This window comes from Toxorhynchites rutilus, chromosome 3, assembly GCF_029784135.1.
Source record: "Toxorhynchites rutilus septentrionalis strain SRP chromosome 3, ASM2978413v1, whole genome shotgun sequence".
In the NCBI taxonomy this organism is placed as follows: domain Eukaryota; kingdom Metazoa; phylum Arthropoda; class Insecta; order Diptera; family Culicidae; genus Toxorhynchites; species Toxorhynchites rutilus.
The window spans coordinates 284,742,519-284,758,956 of NC_073746.1; the positions used below are offsets into that span (position 1 = coordinate 284,742,519).

At 39.5% G+C, this 16,438-nt stretch overlaps 1 protein-coding gene across 1 annotated transcript; it reads right to left on the reverse strand.

Annotated features, from left to right (window-relative positions):
- Nucleotides 1-225: 225 nt before the first annotated feature.
- Nucleotides 226-15,864, reverse strand: LOC129776338 (inhibitor of growth protein 2). Its single transcript, XM_055781923.1, has 3 exons — nt 15,209-15,864; nt 14,436-15,144; nt 226-947 (listed from the first exon to the last, which is right to left on the reverse strand). Exons 1-3 carry the CDS (start codon nt 15,631-15,633, stop codon nt 741-743), a joined length of 1,341 nt encoding a protein of 446 aa, XP_055637898.1. The 5' UTR covers nt 15,634-15,864; the 3' UTR covers nt 226-740.
- Nucleotides 15,865-16,438: the final 574 nt, after the last annotated feature.

Here is a 16,438-nt window from a genome sequence, read left to right on the forward strand (position 1 = left end):
GAGCTGAAGCCCAAATATTGCAAGTAAATTTAACACTCCACGGCGAAATCGTTTGCATGCTGGTGACGCGCGTCGCAAACACTGTTTATTTTCTATTTTTTGCCTTTTCGCTTCCCACAGGTGTTCTCTAGCGTGGGTGAAACGTTATTGCGCTTTCGGATATTGGATATAGGTGTCTTGTCAGCACAGGATTCTCGTGCGTCTCTCATTTGAACGACTGATGTGTTTAGGTCAAATCATTTTATTTCTTACCATTACGCGCTACAATTTATGGTTAGTTGTCGTTTTTTTGTTACTTTCAGATGTGTTTCGTTTTGTTTTGGAAACAAAAAAACTTTTTATTACGGTTGGGAAAAAAAAACCTAGGCCTGAGTAAACCAAAAAAGATTCAAAGCAGCGGTTTTTGATCTGCGACATTAGACAACAGCCTTCTTAGAGACGAGTCGATTTTTTAACGAATCCTTAACGTTAATAATTTGAAAAAGCTCTCTAAATAAAATAAAATTTCGAAATGAAATGATTCTCTGTTTCGTATCTCTATATATTCTGCTGCTACGTTCGTTCTCAAGTAAAAGTGTGATCATTTGTAACTTCTACCAACCATGATGCAAAGCAAACAGAAATTTTCTCGAGGAAGAACTGGGTAAACCATTTCCAGGAGTCCTGCCTATGAGAACAAACGGAAAGCCAACACTATATACTAAACTCTATAACCCCTTCTACAGCTACAATCGGAGGGTTTAGGTTTTCTCCTCCTTCTCTTTGTTGTAGCGTTCGAGTTCCTTCAAGAATTGCGCCTTCGGCTTCATCACGTTCGGTCGATCGCCGCGGCAGTTCGGACAAAACCACTTACCCTTCGGTTTGGACATTAGCGCCACGCAGCTGAAGTGGAACCACTCGATTGGGCACAGGTCGTTATCACAGAGGATCATCTCGCCGAAGGAGATCTGGAAATGAAGAGAATGGGGAAAGTTATGGTTCCGTTATCGAAAAATATCCGCCGTACAGGTAAACTAAATTCATACTATTCAACGTCATCGCGCATGCAGTCGATAGATTGTCTGATTCTATTTGTCGTATTGTTTTTCGTCTGTTATTTAGGCAATATTTTTTTTATTATCTCGGCGACAGAGTATGGTATATTCAGGCCACCCCTCACTATAATACCCAATTTTAATGAACTAGTTTAGTGTATTGCATTACCCTCAATTATTTGTACCCATTTTAGCGGGTGTATCGGTGAAACATCATGATAAACAATAAAACTTTTTTTTTCGAGAATTTAAAAAAAATACACTTTTGAGAAAAATGAATTTCATTCATTGACTAAATTTTTTTAGATATGATAATTTTGAGTTAGAAATTTTCGTAAAAAAATAATTTGAAAATCTTTGGCCCTTTTCAAAAAGTAGTCTTTTTTTAGATTCAATGTATGGGACGACGGGGTAAGACTCCCACCCTAAGTAAGTATCGTTTCCGGCAAAATTGTACTCTAGATTAAGGCCGTTGTCCTAGAGACTAAGCGTGACAAGATTGAGAGGAGTTATTATCCCTGAGTTACCTATAACTTGCTTAATGTGCAACCCGTGTGAAATTATAATAATTAAAAATCATTATATGTGTGAGAAAACTCCTACACATTAGTAACAATAGAAAAAAGATCAGAAAGATACCAAAACTGCACAATCAAACCACAAAATAGTAGAAGGGACATCTCTCAGGGTCCTTGGGGTTTATTTTGACCGAACGCTCAGCTTTAATCACCACATAGACTATGACGTTTCACTGAATAATTCGCCTTCGTTTGTTCAAATATGATCTTACAGAAACATTTCCACCAGTGGCATTCTTTTGCTTTTACGAGCTACAAATCATGACACAAAAGAGAACGAGACAATTCTGTTTCGGTTCGCACTGCATGATACACGAGCAAGCAACCCAAAACCGTCATGAACGGATTCGGTGCAGAAAGTTTATATTCTATTTTGCCTCTAACTCATTACATGTCTAACCTGTCCATGCATCATGAAGCAGCAGAATCATACGGACTACGCAAAGCGAATGATTCATACTCAATTAATGCAGCAGATCCTGACCCATGAGTATCAGAGAGTGCAAACTATGTGAATATTTAGCTAACTAGATGCTCAGGGAAGGGTAGTCAAATTAAAGTTTTAATTTTCAACGCTGCTATCCCTTGCAATATATATATATACAGGCAAACCTTTTTTGTGCGGGGCATAGGGATCGCCCAAAAAGTCGCATAAAAATACGAGTTAAATTACACCAGCAGTTTTAAAAAATCATGATCGGTACACAATTTGAAAAAAACTTTTTTTGTGCGGAAGATAGGACCCACATAAAAAATTTCCCCCAAGAAAATAACTAAAATCCACGCCGTTCACCATTCGATTTCCTCTTGTTTCCCTGCTTTGCGATGGGACAGTTTGCCTTTTCGGTTGCGCGTGGTTGTGTTGTGCTTTTAGTTGCATGTCGAAACTTGTTGCTGTTAGAAATCATGTCATGCGCAACTTAGAGCATTTGATGGAAGGGTGGGAATGATTTAATAAGGGGATAATTCAGATGCAAATATGCTTTTTTCGCACTGAAATGCACATAAACCATAGAAAAAAAAACTAAATGGACGATAATTTCGTCAAACATGCTTCTTTCCATATATCGCACAGAAAAACGCACAAGAACCACACAAAAAAAATATAGGAGGTTGTGTCTAGTGATCCCCGATAATCGTTCGATTAATCGATTAATCGAATACTTCCTACAGAAATCGATCATTAATCCAACGAATACTGCGCAACCAATAATCGAAGCGAACGAATATTTTACATCGATTAATTGATCCAAACCCAGAGAAAAAAAAGAACGGCCACTGCAGTTTTATCCTGAAATTCAATCATCAAACACTCCATGAACACTTTTTTGATTCCAGATGGCTTTCTAGCAAATGAGAAATATTAGTCTAACTATTTATTTCTCTCAGTGTGACGATTAATCGATTAATCGATTATTTGGGGCGATTAATTGTATCGAATAACAAACTGCTGAAAAGTATTCGATTAGCTAATGAACGATTAATTTCAAAAATCGGGGATCACTAGTTGTGTCCAATGCACGACCGCATTGTTGACGTAGAACTACACTGTTATATTTTATATGTCGCTTGTTTATAACTTCGGATATTATTTTATAATGCTGTGAAATTTTGATAATAACTGTTTAGTAGAATGGTTTGATCGTCCTGAAATGTTTTTTTTTTTGACGTAGGGCTACGTCTTCCATTAAGGGTGCCAAATCAGAAACAGGGCACGTTTTTATGAAATAAAATTAACGTGATAACTATTTTTGCTGCGAACGAATTTCAACGATTTACATACCAATCGAATCGGAAATCTTTGTTTGATATGCTATACATTACAATTCCATAGTCTGTATATGGTTTAAATGGATGAAAACGATGATACGATTGGATAGTGATACGATTCCGGAAATTTTATGTCGCGCTTGTAGCGGACATAGAAAAAAAGGACCGCCAGGTGCTTATCCATCCGGATGATACCCACCTACAGAGAATCTATTGGCATTCCTGTCCTTCTGGGCCCCCAATTGCCTTTCAACTGTTGACCGTGACATATGGTCTTGGCCCTTCCTCTTACCTAGCCACGCGCACTCTCAAACAACTCGCTGACGACGAAGGCGACTGCTATCCACTTGGTGGCACTGCATTGAAAAAATCATTCTATGTTGATGACTTTATTGGTGGCGCTGATAGTATTGCGGAAGCCATTCAACTACGGAACGAATTGACGGAGCTATTATTTAAAGGAGGATTTCCCATTCGAAAATGGACATCGAACAAGCTTGAGGTGTTACAGGGTATTGATGTCGAGCACATTGGAACCCAATCAAGTGTCAGATTCGATCCTGAGGAGACCGTCAAAACTTTGGGTATTTCTTGGGAGCCAGAGACGGATCAATTTCGGTTTAATTACCGTGTGAATGAAAAGAATAATCGAATAACTAAGCGATCGATTTTATCAGCAATATCCCAATTATTTGACCCCTTAGGGCTGGTGGCACCTATCGTGATAAGGGGCAAAATGTTGATGCAAGAGCTGTGGCTGACAGCTTGTTCTTGGGATGAAGAAGTTCCTTCTAATCTGAAGCTAAAGTGGGAAAACCTCTACCATCAACTTCCCCAGTTATCAAGCTTCCGTATCCAACGACACGCCTTCGTTTCTAATACTGATGTCCAATTCAACACATTCGCAGATGCATCAGAAGCAGCTTACGGAGCATGCACCTTTGCTCGTTCAGTGGATCCAGAAGGCAATGTACGTATCATTTTAATTGCCGCAAAAACCAGAGTAGCGCCTCTTAAAAGACTATCTCTTCCTAAACTCGAACTGTGTGCAGCAGTCGTCGCAGCTAAACTTCACTCCCGGATACTTAAAGCCTTTGATATGAAAAACACAAATTCTTTCTACTGTGGTTCTACAATGGCTGAAATCTCCTCCACACACATGGAAAACCTTTATCGCCAATAGGGTTTCAGAAATCCAGACCACTACTGAAAGCATACAGTGGAATCATGTAGCAGGTTCTGAAAACCCTGCTGATCTTCTATCTCGCGGCATGAATGTGGAAGGTTTCCTTCAAAGTTCTCTTTGGAAAAAAGGACCGGCATGGCTTTCTTATTCAGCGGAGAATTGGCCTATAGCAGAGCAATTCGAATCACCCGAAGCAGAAAGTGAACGCAAAATTATTTTGACTGTTTCAACTAGAACTGAACTGGTATACAACACGATTTTTTCACGATACTCAGAATTTTCACGCTTAGTTCGAGTCATCGGATATTGTGTGAGATTCACGGATAATGCACGAGCCAAAATCAGAACAACACCCATCGCTTCAAATGGTTCTACCCCCAGCACTTCGTTGAACGTCCAACAACTTCTGAGATCTAAAACAATACTGATTCTTCTAGCTCTGGCTGAAGGTTTTCCAGAAGAGATTCGAGACCTTCAAAACGACATGGTAGTGAAAAGGCAATCTTCAATTCGATTATTTAATCCATTTCTGGATCAGTCAGGTATATTGAGAGTGAGAGGGCGGCTTAGATTGGCAGAAAAATCATACGAATCCAAACATCCAGCTTTACTTCCCAGTTTCCATCCGCTTGCTAAGCTTATAGCAAAATCCATTCACCTAAAACTCATTCATGGTGGCGGCCGATTAACATTGGCTACAATGCGCGAAGAATATTGGCCTGTAAATGGTCGACGGTTGATTCGAAACGTAATAAGAAATTGTATGCAATGTACCCGAGCAAATCCCGTTCCGGTCCGTCAACAGATTGGCCAACTTCCTGTTGCTAGGATTACACCGAGCAGGCCCTTCACTGTTACAGGGGTTGATTACGCTGGACCCCTGTATTTGAAGGCAATACACAAGAGAGCTTCACCTACTAATGCATATGTATGCTTGTTCATTTGTTTCGCAACGAAAGCAGTTCACCTAGAGCTGGTGAGTGATCTTTCGACGCCGGCCTTTCTCACCGCACTCCGTCGTTTTGTTGCTCGGCGGGGCCGCCCTGCGCATCTACACTCCGACAACGGCAAACACTTTATCGGAGCCCGAAACGAACTTCATGATCTGGATCGTATGTTGAGCGATCAAAACGAGGTTGATAAAATCCTAAAATTCTGCGTGGATGAACACATCACTTGGCACTTAAACCTACCAAAAGCGCCTCATTTTGGTGGGCTCTGGGAGGCTGCCGTAAAGACAGCCAAACTTCAACTTTATCGTCAACTTGGCAATTCGCGTGTCTCTTTCGAAGATTCATCTACCATTCTTGCAGAGATAGAAGCAGCGATGAATTCAAGGCCACTTGTCCCGATGACAGAGGACCCCGAAGATTATAACGTCATCACACCGGCTCATTTTTTGATCGGGTCGAGCATGCATGCCATTCCAGATCCCAACGTTTGCAAAATCCATCTCGCATCAACGACTGCAGCAGTTGTTCCAGAATTTTTGGCATTTCTGGAGAACCGAATACTTACAGGAGCTCCAACGAGACACCTGCAAATACCAACCAAACACGGAAATTCGACCAGGGAGACTAGTAGTGATAATCGACGAGTTCCAACATCCAGTTCGTTGACCCATAGCCCGCATTGCAGCTGTGCATCCAGGCAAGGACAAACTCATCAGAGTAGTGACCTTACGAACTCCTAAAGGACTCCTGGCTCGGCCAGTAACAAAGATTTGCTTATTACCAGATGAATCGAGCGTCCAGCAGCAACACTGTGAACTTTAAACCAATAATGGAAAGTAGCAAGAAGAAAATTAAAATTCAACAATTGTATTATTATTATATAAGAACCATACATATTTTGTTTGAAATTGTCAATTTCAAGGTGGCGGCGATGTTACATCTAGATAAGAAATTTTATGGCTAAAAGCCGAATCCACTTTGTGTAACTACCTCAATTAATTATAGCCTCATAAAGCGCCAGTTCAAATCCAACCTTCGAGAAATACAGTCTATTCCTATTAAAGTGCCAACTGTTATTTTAAAAAACATCCAAGAAGCTCCAAGTGAAGAAGGGAGATCCGACCTGCCCAAACACTAACTAATACTAATGCGAAGACCTTTATAGCATACTTGAGATAAATGTTTAAGGTGAAGGTGGAAGCTAGCCATTGTAGTAGTATAGGTAAACCCTCGTGTAAAAATGGGGTAATAGTGTTTGTGAGAAAAGAGCAAAGCACACGTAAATAGATCAATTCACTTATCAGACTGTGTGGCGCTTCATTGACACGAGTCTTTGAATACATTTGAAAAAAAAAAAAATAACAATTCAATACTAAAGTAAAATGTATGAACGATATGTTCCGATGAACAATTGCAAATATAAATATATATAGAAGGTGCATTTGCATATGATTCTGATTATACGCGAGCGTAATATGAGCAAATTTATAACACATGCGAATTGGGGCTCTTTTGGTATTAACAAGTTCTTCCGCATAGTAACTCGATGTTGATAATTCCTTAATATTTTCCTTCGTTGATCGTATTGTTTTCACATATTCACGTTGGAAAGCCTTAACCCTTCTCTTCGTTGGCCGAGGCATTTAGATTGAATTTAATACTTTTCCGTTTACTGTTTTTGAAAGCATAGGCAGCCGTGGCAGTGTTCCGAGCTCTGCAATACAATTTTCTTACCCAATGTTAAAGTTGCTAAAACTTACATTATAGACCCATTAAACGTAAAAATAACAATTGTATTGATATCAACACAATTTTATTCTATTGATTTTCATGACATGGGACGCTATGACTCCGGAATAACATTTTATTGAGTGGTTTTTATAGCTGTTTCGATGATGTTGTTTGGCATCAGTGTCGAAAAAATAACGATGCTTCCACCAATACAAACAAAACCATTGCAGAAGATTGAAAAACGAAAATTTAACTTTCAGAGCACTTGCTCGAGTTTTCCGACGTTCTTCACTATACGGTGCGAAAGCAGATGAAAATTTAATATCTTGTGAGTAATCGATTAGAGTTTGGTTGATTTTACTTGATGGGAAGTGTGCGAAAAGGATCATTTTCTTCACACTGTTTCGCAAAATTATTGATTTTCGGGCGAGAGGTGAGGGAGGGAGATGAAAGAAATGAGCGCCATTGTGGCAGCCATTTGTGGCTAGCTTCCACCTTCACCTTAAGTTCGTTGGTTTGAGTTCACGGTGAGTAGAAAAAAACCGTCCATTGATGGGGTAACTACTTTTTTGCATCAGGAATCAAGTTTTCGTTCCTCTTTATATGGACGTGCGTATGCGGGTACAAAATTAGTATCAGGGGGAAATGGAAATGTGAATTGAAGTCATTTGAATGAAGAGGCAGATTTGTATTCATTAGTCGAGTCAGTTAAAATAACCACTGACTGGACTAGTTCACCAGTCATCCTCGCTAGTCAGCGCTAATCAATTCATTTTCTAGTCTAGTCCCTTAATGAAAGACGTAGTTCTACGTCAATAATATACCTGTTATTCTATTTACGTTGTATCGATGTTTGAGTTCACGGTGGGTAAACCAGGGGTTAGACATGAATTGGATATAGCAGGGGATAGTAACTTCAAGCAAAAAAGTGGGACCGATTCGAGATTGCTTTTATGTAAACAGTGAACTTTTTTTACACTCTAAAAATCGAACCGACTTGCACTGACAAATGAATGATATTGTCAATTTGTGCGAGATGCCTCAAAACAGCTGGGAATAAATATTGTTTATATACAGTAAGTTATATTTAATGAGACGTTTAGATTATTGAACAGACCTGTAATGTGACACGTTTAATTGGACATTTTTGTAAACATCGAGTTCGGGGACCAAATTATGGCGCCCATTAAAGTTGCCACCAGACGTCGACACTGTACCACTCACATCGCCAATGTTCAATTACAGGCCAACATCGCCGCCAAAGCGACACTGAGTGGTGCCTCGGCATGTCGTATTAAATTTAAATTACTGTAATATGTTGTTATTTATGTCATAATGCATAATGTCATAAGCAATGAACAAACATTTATTTTTCACTTGCAACAGTATTCACGATGATTGGATGAATGAATATACGACTTCTACATGCATCTAGTACGACTATTGTCATGCATATATACGATTTACTACAGACAACCCAAAAACGAATGGCGGAAAACGTTCTTAATAATTATGATAATTATTATAGATTCTTGTAAATACATGTATGTTTGGAATATTACGTTAAAAATTATTTTTAAGTCAGAATTTTTCCGGTTTTAAGAAAAGTGAAAGTTAAAGATGCTTTTTTTTTATTTTCAACTTTTAAGAACGAAAGATTATCTGTTTGCCGGTCTTTTGAGTTCTGATAAACATAGTGACAAAATAAATTAGTTCAATTTCGTCATTCAATTGCACTTAACTCAAAACTGTAGACATGAGATTATGAACTTGACAAACCAAGCTGCCAAGTATGCCAACCCAGCAAACATTAAATCGTATAACTATCGTATATAGAGCATCGAATATCTGATATTTTGGGTAGTATATGATGCGCCTAAATAGCATATACAGTAAGTTACCTCTAATCCTCGACATACCGAGGAACTACTCAGTGTCGCATTAGAGGTGATTGGCCTGTAATTGGACATTCACAATGATAGTGGTACAATGTTGACGTCTTGTGGCGACTTCCAATCTGGGGCCATACTTCGGGTACCAAAATCGATGTTTACAAAATATACAATTAGAGATGGAAAAGTCCTATTATTTGTATCCCATTACAGGTCTGTCCATTTAACTAAATGTCGAATTAGAGGTAACTTACTGTACATGCAAGGTTATTGGGCAATACCTAATAACATAATAAGTCTGTTGTTATACGAATATACGATTCATCACTGCCATAAAAAATGGCGGAAAATATTAAAGTAAAATGTTCGGCCCGGGGAATCACCATTTTTGTATGTATATAGAACCTTTATAAACATTATGTTTGTACAAATAGGAATCAATCAATTGACTTTCAGGGACATAAATGTTTGATATGAGTGGGGCCACGCTTATAAAATTGCTCCGATGGGATTTGAACTCCGGTTGTTTGGATTATCAAGCCGCAGCTATCTCGTACGGCTACCTGAAATATGATTCTAGGGCAATTAAAGTTCTTACATATGATACGAAAGAGTTGCACTCGGATACTTCATTCCTGATTGTTTATTGTGCTTTATTTAGTGGAAGTATCGCAAAATTTATATAGAAATGGTTAAATAAAATTCAGTACTACATGTTTCAAGTAATCAAATAACATGAAGTAAAAAATTTCATTCATTTTTTAACAATTTAAAACTGCCTTCGGGCCTGCCCAGCAAACATTAAATCGTTAAAAAAAATTCGAGGATTGTATCAGAGATACGACCGCTTAGAACGTAGAACTACGCAATCTTTTTTCTTTTGAAATTTGATGGTTTATCATTTCGAATATTATTTGTGAATACGTCGAAATTTCATAAATAACTCTTTAGTAAAAAGTTCCGGGGACCTTGAAAATGTTTAATGGCTTGCGTAGTTTTGTAGACTCATTTCGAGAAGTAACGATCATTTTTTGCCTTTGCGAGAAAAATACGCTATGGTCATATGTCGCAATTAGTTTCTTTACATCAATGCACGCATTGCACTGAATATTAACGAGTGGCATCTTCCGTGCATCGCCATCGAAGACGAATGAACTCTCTGAGTTTCAAGTGTTCAAAAGAAGAAGAAGAAGTGCATCGCCATTCAACAAGCATCAAACACGCGTCTCCCAGATGCATACAGTTGCAGTGCTAAAAATGAAACATCGCAAGAATGACCGTTTATGAAAAATCGTTTCTCGACTCTCGGTCGATACCGTCAACAAAGTTACTAAGTTCTATGTTTTGCGCAATGAAAACAAGTTACACACAAAAAAACAAACACTGATGTTTAGAAGCGACCTAAAATCATTTGTACTCTTCTCTTTTTTCGCCTGCTTAGCCATGCCTCGGATGGTTGTGTTAATTGCAATGCCAGATGCACTTCAAGTGAAATATTCACTAGCGTTCACAGCTCGAAGGAATACATTAAACACAAAACGAGCAGAATAAGCGACCTTTGTTGTTTCGGGCACAGAAATATTCTGAGAATTTTCCTCAGAGGAGATGCAATACTTATACGCTAGCGACAGCTTACATACTATGCAAGGGTGGAGTTTACTTCGCAATTTTTTTCTTTTCGATCTCCCTTCGTTGTTTCTGTTCTAGCGGCTGCATAAGTTACTCGTTATTGACAGCTCTGTTCGGGAAAGCACACAAATGGACAGAACAAATGCCTGGAAAAATGGGAATGCTTTCATTTTTCATCAATTTAAACCATATACAGACTATGGGATTGTAATGTATAGCATATCAAACAAAAAAAATCTTAGAAAAATTTCCAATTCGATTGGTATACAAAACGTTTAAATCCGTTCGTAGCAAAAAATAGTTATTAACGTTAACTTTATTTCATAAAAAAGTGATGTTTTCTGATTTGGCACCCTTAATGTAAGACGTAGTCCTACGTTAAAATTCTAAAATTGGAGGCGATATACATACATCTAAGACACATTACTTGTATGATGTGTATAACTGGCATATGCATATGAAATTGGAGGCCATATACATGTATATGGGGTATATGATGTAATATAAACGATAATTATACGATTTATTATTTTCTAGGATGTATGTATATCGCCTCCACGTTTGCATGTATGGGCTGGCTAGGCGCATCATATACATGCAATATATATTTATCATACTTGTATGTTTGTGAATATAATCCTCAAAATAAAATAATTACACTAAACCTTCATTTCAAACAACTTACAACACAACAAACAAGTTATTAGTTACCAAATCACGCAATAAACATCAAGACTTGCTGGGAATCTCTTATCAATATTCGTTCAAATTTAAAAATATGCTTAACTCCAATTTTGTTGACAACTTTTATGCATTAAATCGTACGATAAATCATATATAAACATAAACATTCCCACCTTTCATCCTTCATTAAACACCTCGTAGTGAAATCTGTCAGTATGCATACACTCTCCTATGAAACATAGTGGAAAAAAATATATTCGTCGATGTAAACAAGCAGTGAAAAAGGAGACACTTTTCGACGAGTGATTTGTATGAAGTTCCACTGCCGTGGATATAGGCTACCCAAAATCAAAATCAATGGCGTCATTTGTTTATAAATATATCATTTGCGAGGAATGAAATCGTTGAAATCACGAAGATAGTATGCTTTATTTCTAACTGCATGAGCGATTTTCATGTTTCGGTTTCACATGGAGGTGTTCACATTTAACATGTAGTTTAAATTAGCCACTATTCGACTATATCTCGCGTAACTTTTGAAAAGGTCCTATGTAACAAATGTAAACAAATCGAGTTAATGGTTGCACGCTATTAGTTTTCAATCATTGAATGTATTACAAAAACAATCGTTCACGTATCTATCTTCTTCATCTTTTTGTCGCCGATACAAAAAATATCCAATGTACAGATTCGAATTTTAAGCACCCGGCTGTTACTTCGGACGCCACTTTCCTCCGACGGCCAAAACGTCCGAAGTAACAAAGCAGTCAATACAACTCGCAGTCGTACTTCGGTCGTTTTGGAATTTGTTTCTTACAGGTGTTGTTATCGATTTCAGTGCAATTCAACGAGTGATAACAATAATAATCAGTCTTTAGAATGAAATGCTGATATTTGGATTGTTGTTTATTAGTTAGTTTCAATTTTTTATAGTGCAACGTAATATGTCCAATGTGCAAACGCGGGCAGTCAAAACGTCCAATGTAACATTTTTCGCTCCGAGGCTTCAACCTTAATCTCAAATCACGGAACAATAGTTACGATTGGTTTTACGGAGTTATTCTTGACAGCTAGTGGTGAAAACAGTGGTAAAGATTGATAGCTTTTAAGACAATTCGCGAAATAATGTTCGGGTCTTCAACTACGTTTTTCTCGAGTTGGCGAAAATGTTACATTGGACCTTTTCAAAAGTTACGCGAGATATAACCGGACCGAATTGTAAACAACAGTAATTGACAGAACCTAAATGTCAGTGAACCGCAGCAATATTGGGTACACTGGCAATATGAGGGATTTGTCGTTTTAGTCATACCCCTGGGGTAAACAACGGAGCTGTCCATTAATGGTAGAGGTGTGCAAATCAGCTCATCATGATGAACAGCTCTGATCATATCAGCTCATCTAAATGAGCTGTTCTTTATGAACAGCTCTTCAGCTCAGTTGTCAGTGCCGACTTTCAATTTGGGTCCCAAACTCGATAGCCACGAAGCCAGTTTGAAAATGTTAAAATTCAAATGAAATTTTTCACACCATATTATTAATTACTTGAAACACGTATTCCAGACTATTATTTACAACAGACTCGGCGAGTACAACATTTCCGACATTTTTACTGAGGCTTTACATTACAATAGAAAGTTTTCTTCAAAAAAAAAAATCTTATGGTAAACTGGTAAACAAAGCTCAATGCCGTCAACGCGAATATAACAGTTGAAAAGACGAGGGACAAATTAAACTAAACTGATGTCTTAACAGGAAGAGCGAGAGACGGTCAGTTCATTTGAATCTTACAGCTCACACACTCTCTTCAATTCTACAGCTCTTTTCTCTCCTTCATCATCATCAAAGTGAGCTGAAGAGCTGTTTGATTTTTTTGCGAGCTGTTCCGCGTCAACTCACTTCAAAGAGTCGATTCTTCGGAACAGCTCATGAGCGGATGGCACATCTCTAATTAATGGTGTTGTTGTTTCTTTGTTTTTAAGAGGCTTTAAACTTTGCCGAAATTAATGGTGTGAATACTGTTTTGCATCAGAAATCAATTTTCGTTTCACTTTATGTGGACTTTAAAATACGATTGCGTACGCGGGCAACGAGATTCATGTCAGGGGGAGTAGTAGTGGTGGATTGAAGTCAGGTTGAATGATGAGGCAAATTTGTATTCATTATTCACGTCAGTTAGACTAACCATTTGCTAGAATAGTTCATCAGTCATCCTCGCTCTTAACGCTCGTCAATTCATTTCTTAACTCTAGCCATGTTGACGGCACTCCGGAAGACTAAACACAATTAAAAACATTGATCTGCAAGCGTTCATGGATGAAGAAACGCGAACAAGAGTTCAACTAGAGGAAGTATTTACCATGGCTCGATAGCGTATTATTAGTTGACCAGTTGAGGAAAAGTGCGAAGGTGTATAGATTCATTCCCAGAACCCTTCATTTTATGGACTCGGCACTCATGTATTGTTACAAAGGTGAAAATTGATAGCTAGCAACTCGAGTCACTTATTCAGATAACATCTCTTCTATTTGCATTCTCCAAATAGTTGTATGCATATTCATTGTCACAATGCTGATGAAGTCCAAAACTGATAATTAACAAAATTTTAACAGTGAAAAAACTGTCATAAGCTGTGCATCAAGGCATCTGACTTTTTAAGCTTCGAAACATCCTTTGCTATCACTTCGGCTTATCACGTCCGGTTGTTAATTTCACTACTGAGTGTCGAAATACTTGATAAGGCGTCGTGCACAAATTACGTTACGTGATATGGGGGGGGAGGAGGTTCGAGGTTGTGTTACTTTCTGTGTATTAGAGATAAGAAATTGCGTTACGTAGGGGGGAAGGGGGTCCAAAATCCGGATTTTTAGAGTTACGTTATTTGTGCACGACGCCTAACGCATTCCTCTCATCACATTTTGCTGTATCCACACAACACGCGAAACAAACCCAAAATCATCCCGACTAATCGAACTCACCTGATCACACAAACAGTAGGTCGGCTCGTCCGGATCGATGGCCTCCTCGGGTGGTGGTGTGTCTTCTCGAGTCTCTCGCGCCTGGCCCCTTCCGGTCTTTCGCTTTTTCTTCTTTCCCGAGCCGGCGCCACCCTTCTTGCCAGAGCTGGCACTGTTGTTCTGTCCAGAATTAGCCTTACCACCAGCACCTGTACCGCTACCACTGGCACCACTTGACGTCGCTTGTCCGCTTCCACTGGCGCTGCCAACCTCCTGCTTCACATTGACCGTATCGATCGGGTCCACATCCATCTGTTGAGCCCCGGAGATGGAATTAGGTGTGCTCGAGCCGTTCGCACTTCCGCCGTGTTGATGCTGCTGCTGCTGCTGCTGCTCATTACGTGTCTGGCGTCTGGCGCGTTTTGAACCTCGCTCACTCCCACCACCGCTACCCATGCCACCACTTGCACCTGCACCGGAAGTACTACCGATATGGGTATTACTACTGACACTATTGGCGGAATAATTTCCCCCGCTAGCGGAGTTTGCGGTCGATCCATTTCCACCATTCGCCCCTGACGCTGCAGTGCTCTGACCGTTTCCAATTGCGGAGGCATAAACCGCGGGCGATAAATTGACGTTATTGGAGGAACAGGCGGACACGGGACTGTTGGAACGAATTTCCTTCTGCTGGCTATCGTTCACTTTTTCTTCCCTACCGTAATCCAGTCTGGAAGACAAGCATAGAAAAAACATTATCATTGCTTCGATACCTGGTATCATTCTGCTCTTACCTCGAGAAGAAGTCGCTGCCTAAATTCTTGAAATCCTGGTCCAGCTGACGCGTCTTGTGGTCGATCAGATCCTGCAGATGCTGCACAATTTGCAGCTTCTCATCGCCCAGCTCCTGGGCAGAAATGAGCCCCTGTTGCATTCTGGCCATCGCTCTTTTGGAAGCGTTGCTCGGTTCTACGGCAGCGGCGGACGAGTCACTACCAGCACCACTGCCATTCACCAGCTGGCCCAATGAACCGTTCGCGCTATTCCACTGGTCGTAGTACACACTCACGTCACGAAGGTGATTGCGGTACAGCACATCGATCTCTCGTATCCGGGACAGATGACGCTGGACGTCGTCCGGAAGATTTTCCACCGAGTCCAGATAATTCTCCACGTAGTTAGCCGAATGCAGCGCTTCCACGGTTACATGGTTGATCATTGTTCGGCACGCTGCCTCATACGGCTAGTTAACGATTTCACGATAAACGAGGGCGAAAAGTTGCCACTTTCACTCAGCACTAGAACACCACAAATTTCTGATTGATGGTCCCAGAATCGAATTCTCCTATGAGTCGAGAAACGTATTTTTCTTAAGATTCTTTTTCCCTGCTATATTCTCTGTGTTCCTTTCTTTCTTTCTACATAATACGCGTTTATGATGGCATTGTGCTTTCACGCACACAGCTAACCATGGTTGACAGTTCGGAAAGAAGTGAACAAGGGGTTGTGCATGGTGATGTACTAGATTCTATCTGTGGGAACTCAAATATGCGATAACCCAAGGTGTGTACATATATATATATACTAAAGGTGTGACCGTGTCGTCAATAAGTGCGCGACGGGGAAACGGTATAAATATACAGAAGCCAGTGGAAAGGGGTTTGACTAAACGTTTCGTTTATTCGGTTGTTGATTAATCGTGGGGTCATTTTCAAATATTCGATTCATTCGAATAATTGTCTTTCAGTATTCGAATAATCAAGCGAATATTTATTTCTTCAAAACAAATAGCAGGGGGTCTTCGTAGCCACTTGGTTACGCGTTCGCTTACTAAGCGATCGGTCGTGAGTTCAAACTCAGGACCCTCAATTGACCATCTTTGTGTTGTTATAGAATAACTACGTCCACGCAAACATCATCAGCGATGGAGGTCGATCCACGGTCGAAATTAGATCGATTAATTCATACAACTGCTCTGCTCTGCAAGAAACATCGGGCTGCTGTTCTATAAATAACCCAACAAT